We start from the raw sequence: 4248 nt of genomic DNA on the forward strand, positions 1-4248 counted from the left end.
CACTGGAGGATATGGTTTAGGGTTTAGTGGTTCCAGCAGAGTGGCAGTTTAATGGTTGGACCTGATGATCTTAGAGGTCTCCTCCAGCCTTGATGATTCTATGATTCTATATACACTTTATATTTTTTGCAAGTGTTAAACTTGTAACAACAAAATTTTTAGGCATATTTTATCTATGAATTTTCTTACTTCATACCAATAAACTGAGGATGTATCTCAAGTTCATCAAAATAGTTGACAACCGTTGTATCCTCTGTGTTTAACTCTCGGAAGAGTTTCAGAGCTTGCAAGAACTGGTCCTGGGTATACTGAGTTCCAGCAACATCACCCTCTGGCAGATTTATTATTCTGTTTGTAAGGAATTCATCAGATGCAGTCAAAGAAAAAACGAATTCTGTGAAGAAGAACATATTTTTTAAATATAATCAAAATTTCCAAAGAAATCAAAAATAGCAAAACCACCAGGTTGAAGCAATTTCTGCATAGATGAAAACCACTCTATTCTAATTCCCAGCATAGCTGATGCATTACAATGAATTTGGTAACACCTTTCAATATACCATACTAAAGATAAACTTATGGTTCTTAAAAACTTGAGGAGAAGTTTAGGTTAGATATTAGAAAAAGATTTTTTACTGTAAGGGTGGTGAGACACTGGCAGAGGTTGCCCGGGGAGGTAGTGGATGCTCCAACCCTGGCAGTGTTCAAAGCCAGGTTGGATGAAGCCTTGAGCAACCTGCAGTGGTGGGAGGTTGAGACTAAATGGTCTCTACTCTCCGTTCCAACCCTTAAAATTCTGGGATAATTCTATGATGAAAGTGCCAAGTTCAGGAGGTCATTTCATTAACAGCTGCTGTAATCACAACCACTACTTTTGTTATCAGCCAAGAGCTGATGGCATGTTCACAAAAAAAACAGCCAATAACCCCCCCCAAAACAAACAAGAAAAACACCCCTGAACCAGTACAAAACCTTCCTTTTGATTAGGAAAAATTTCTTCATCAAAGGAGTTGTCAAGCATTGGAACAGGCTTTCTAGGGAAGTGGTTGAGTCACCATCCCTGGAGGTATTTAAGAGCTATGTGGCACTTAGGGACATGCTTTAGTGATGGGCTTGGCAGTCCTGTATTAACATTTGGACTTGATGTTCTTAGTGGTCTTTTCCAACCTAAATGATTCTATGATTAATTGTTCACTTTCAAATATGAGGGCAACAGCATTACATGAACTAGATACTTATTTCAAGTGAAATTAAATAGGAACAGATGGAGTGATATTTTAGACTTCTCGTTGGTGGCAGCAGCATTTTGAAATTCCTCAGTTGATTTAAAAAGAAATCTATCAAACTTACCAGGTGTGATTATTTTATGATATTTAGGCATTTTGCTTTCTGTTTCTTCTTCATCATCACTTTCTGCTAAAACAGAAGTAAGAAATGATTGACATTTTCATTTGCAGCAACAATATCACTGTCTTTGCTAAAAATGTGCCCAGTACAAACACAAGTTTGTCTATTTCTAAATTATACTAATAGTTGGCAATTAATCTAACCTTGACACCAGTTTAGAGAGCTCAGTATGTAATTTGTGCTGCCAGCCACCACAGTTCTACCTTGGGACACTAGCAGTTGTTTGCTGGTCCTGCAGAAGTATATACATGCATAAACAATTTTAAAATGTGTCCAATTTTAAAATTGCTGTCCTGCCAAGTACATTATTCTGCCAAAACCAGAGACGAGGCTCAGAACAGTGAGTAGAAATGTTTTACAGTAGTATGGTTAAAATGTTTTAGCCACACAAGCAGACAAAAGCGTCTGCTGTTCTCAGTAGTCAGTAAGGCTGCCTGAAGAGCATCAGCTGAGCATGACCATTTACAGAGCAGCATGTTAAGCAGAACAAGACTGTTTTTTCTTTTATTCCAAACCTCATGTTGTGACATAAACATGGAGATTACTCTTGGTCTTAATGAATGGACAGTGCTTGCTCACAATTTGAAATGTGTGTTGCAAAGCTTCTCTGAAGTCATATCTACTGGAGCTGATCTAATAAACCTACTCTAATTTGGCTTCCTAAGTATGTAGTGGTGCAGTGGCTGGATCTCCTTAAATGTTATGAAGAAATTCTGTTGTAGAGCTTGGTTAAACAGAGCCTCTTCTGCCATGTCAGCAGTGGGAGGACTAGAGGGAATGGTCATAAGCTGAGACAGAGGAGATTCAGATTAGATGTAAGGAAAAATGTTTTCCCTGTTAGGGTGGTCAGGCACTGGAATAGGTTGCTCATGTAGGTTGTGGAGTCACCATCCCTGGAAGTGTTTAAGAGGTGTCTGGATCTGATGCTGGAGGATATAGTTTAAGGTTTAAAGGTTACAGCAGTGGCAGGTTAACGGTTGGACTTGATGATCTTAAAGGTCTCCTCCAACCGTGATGATTCTATGATTCTAGACTTACACTGAACAAGAAAGCATCCTCCACATTTGTGCATTTACTTATCCCTTTGCCAGGAATGACAGTCTGAAAACTATATTGTGCTGAAATTAAATAAGGTGCATTACAATCCTTACATTCTAAGAATCACGTGAAACCAACTTCGTTTTGTACCCTGCACGACAGTCATTACAGTGCTGATGCACTTCAACTAGTATAGCACTGAGAACAATAATGATAATGACAATATTAGGAGCAAGAAAACCAAAAGCAGCAGCACTTACCACTGAAAAGTTCTCTTGCCTGGTCATAGGTCTCTGGGAACCCATCTAGAACATATCCCTGATTCCTACAAGGCATAGATTTGAGCTTATCCTTCACCAGTGGAAGAACATACCGATCACTTAGACGACCTAAGACAAATAAAGTTAATAGGTACCTAGTTCATAGAAACAAGATATATGAAATTATTTTAATAACATTTAAATTCTTTTATCAGGAAAACTTAAAGCTAGACTCTAGAAAAGTTACTTATTTTGAGTTACTATTTGTATATTATGTGTTGACAGTGATCTATGGAACATTGGAATATGGAAAATTACATTTGTGTTTACAAGGATATAAATATTAGAACTTTGAGGATACTAAATATTAATTTAATTTAGAATAATACAACCAGATTTTAATAGAAGCAGTAAAGAAACATTTAGAGAAAACATAATGAGAAAAAGCAGTAATTTTCTATTTACAACTAACAGTAAGACTCAAGGATAGTCTTGCAAAAAAGATGTGAGATAAGTTTCACAAGTTTCATTTTCAGACAAACAGATTTTTGAGTCATGAATTGGTTTGTTAGCTTGTCCTACATTGTGGAGAAAATACATGGGAGGAAAAAGTTTGGTTTGACCTGATTTTTTGGACTTTTGTAACTATTGACTCCAGCTTCCTACTTTATTTTGCTTTGGCTATTAAAAGTCTTGGATATTTATAAACCATTCCAATCATAAAAGTATGTTACTATCTCATGAACCTTGCACTGTATTTTCTCCCCTGTCCATCTGATGAAGGGAGTGACAGAGCAGCTTTGGTGGGGCCCAGGCATCCACAGTAACATCTAATGTAGAATATTTATTTCCTGATTTTCCATTTGCATTTGGTAACACTAGTTACCTAAATCCCACCTTAGTACTTTGTATTTCCTACCTTCATTCTTCTTCATGTTTTTTTTAAGTTTATTTAATAATTCCTGTGCTTCTTCTTTATTTTCACCCTGCTCCTCTACATCACCTTCTTCCTCCTCTACATTATCTTCTTCCTGCTCTCCCACATTGTCAAAGTCCAGTTCTTTAGCCACAATTTTCTCCTGATAACAAGAACAGAAATATGAACAGGCTCAGTAATTCCATAGACAAATTTATTTCATACATAGATGTAATAAAAAAGATAAAAGAATTAATTTCATGTATGTTCTTGGACAGTGAGATACTGAGCAACCTTCGCTCTCTAAAAATAGTTCAGTGCAACCCCCGGAGGTGACCAGGAGGTCAAAAGATATTTCCATTCAAATATAATAGTATTATAACTAATTTTAAATTATTCAAACATTTTTAAAATACAGAAATTAAAATAATATGAACATTAGAAAACAGCAACACACCAGATTTGCAATTCTTTCAGAAATCACATCATTTATCTTAATGTGATGTAGCCTGTAGTGTCTGCAGAGCTCCTCAGCAATGGTAGATTTGCCAGCCCCAGGAGGACCATGAATGTAAACTTTGAGAGACTGAAAAAAAAAGAATAAGATCATAGAATCATAGAATCATA

At 36.5% G+C, this 4248-nt stretch overlaps 1 protein-coding gene across 1 annotated transcript in view; it reads right to left on the reverse strand.

Annotated features, from left to right (window-relative positions):
* The window catches only part of AK7 (adenylate kinase 7), a 13837-nt gene extending 9606 nt beyond the window's left edge, over positions 1-4231 (reverse strand). Inside the window, exons 1-5 of the mRNA XM_009073755.1 lie at positions 4079-4231; positions 3625-3784; positions 2706-2834; positions 1351-1413; positions 197-394 (exon numbers count right to left, since the gene is read on the reverse strand). Coding sequence (XP_009072003.1) covers positions 197-394; positions 1351-1413; positions 2706-2834; positions 3625-3784; positions 4079-4231 — 703 coding nt within the window. The remainder of the gene's footprint in view (positions 1-196; positions 395-1350; positions 1414-2705; positions 2835-3624; positions 3785-4078) is intronic.
* Between the last annotated feature and the right edge of the window lie 17 nt (positions 4232-4248).

Source organism: Acanthisitta chloris, unplaced genomic scaffold (genome assembly GCF_000695815.1).
Source record: "Acanthisitta chloris isolate BGI_N310 unplaced genomic scaffold, ASM69581v1 scaffold454, whole genome shotgun sequence".
NCBI classification, from domain to species: Eukaryota; Metazoa; Chordata; class Aves; order Passeriformes; family Acanthisittidae; genus Acanthisitta; species Acanthisitta chloris.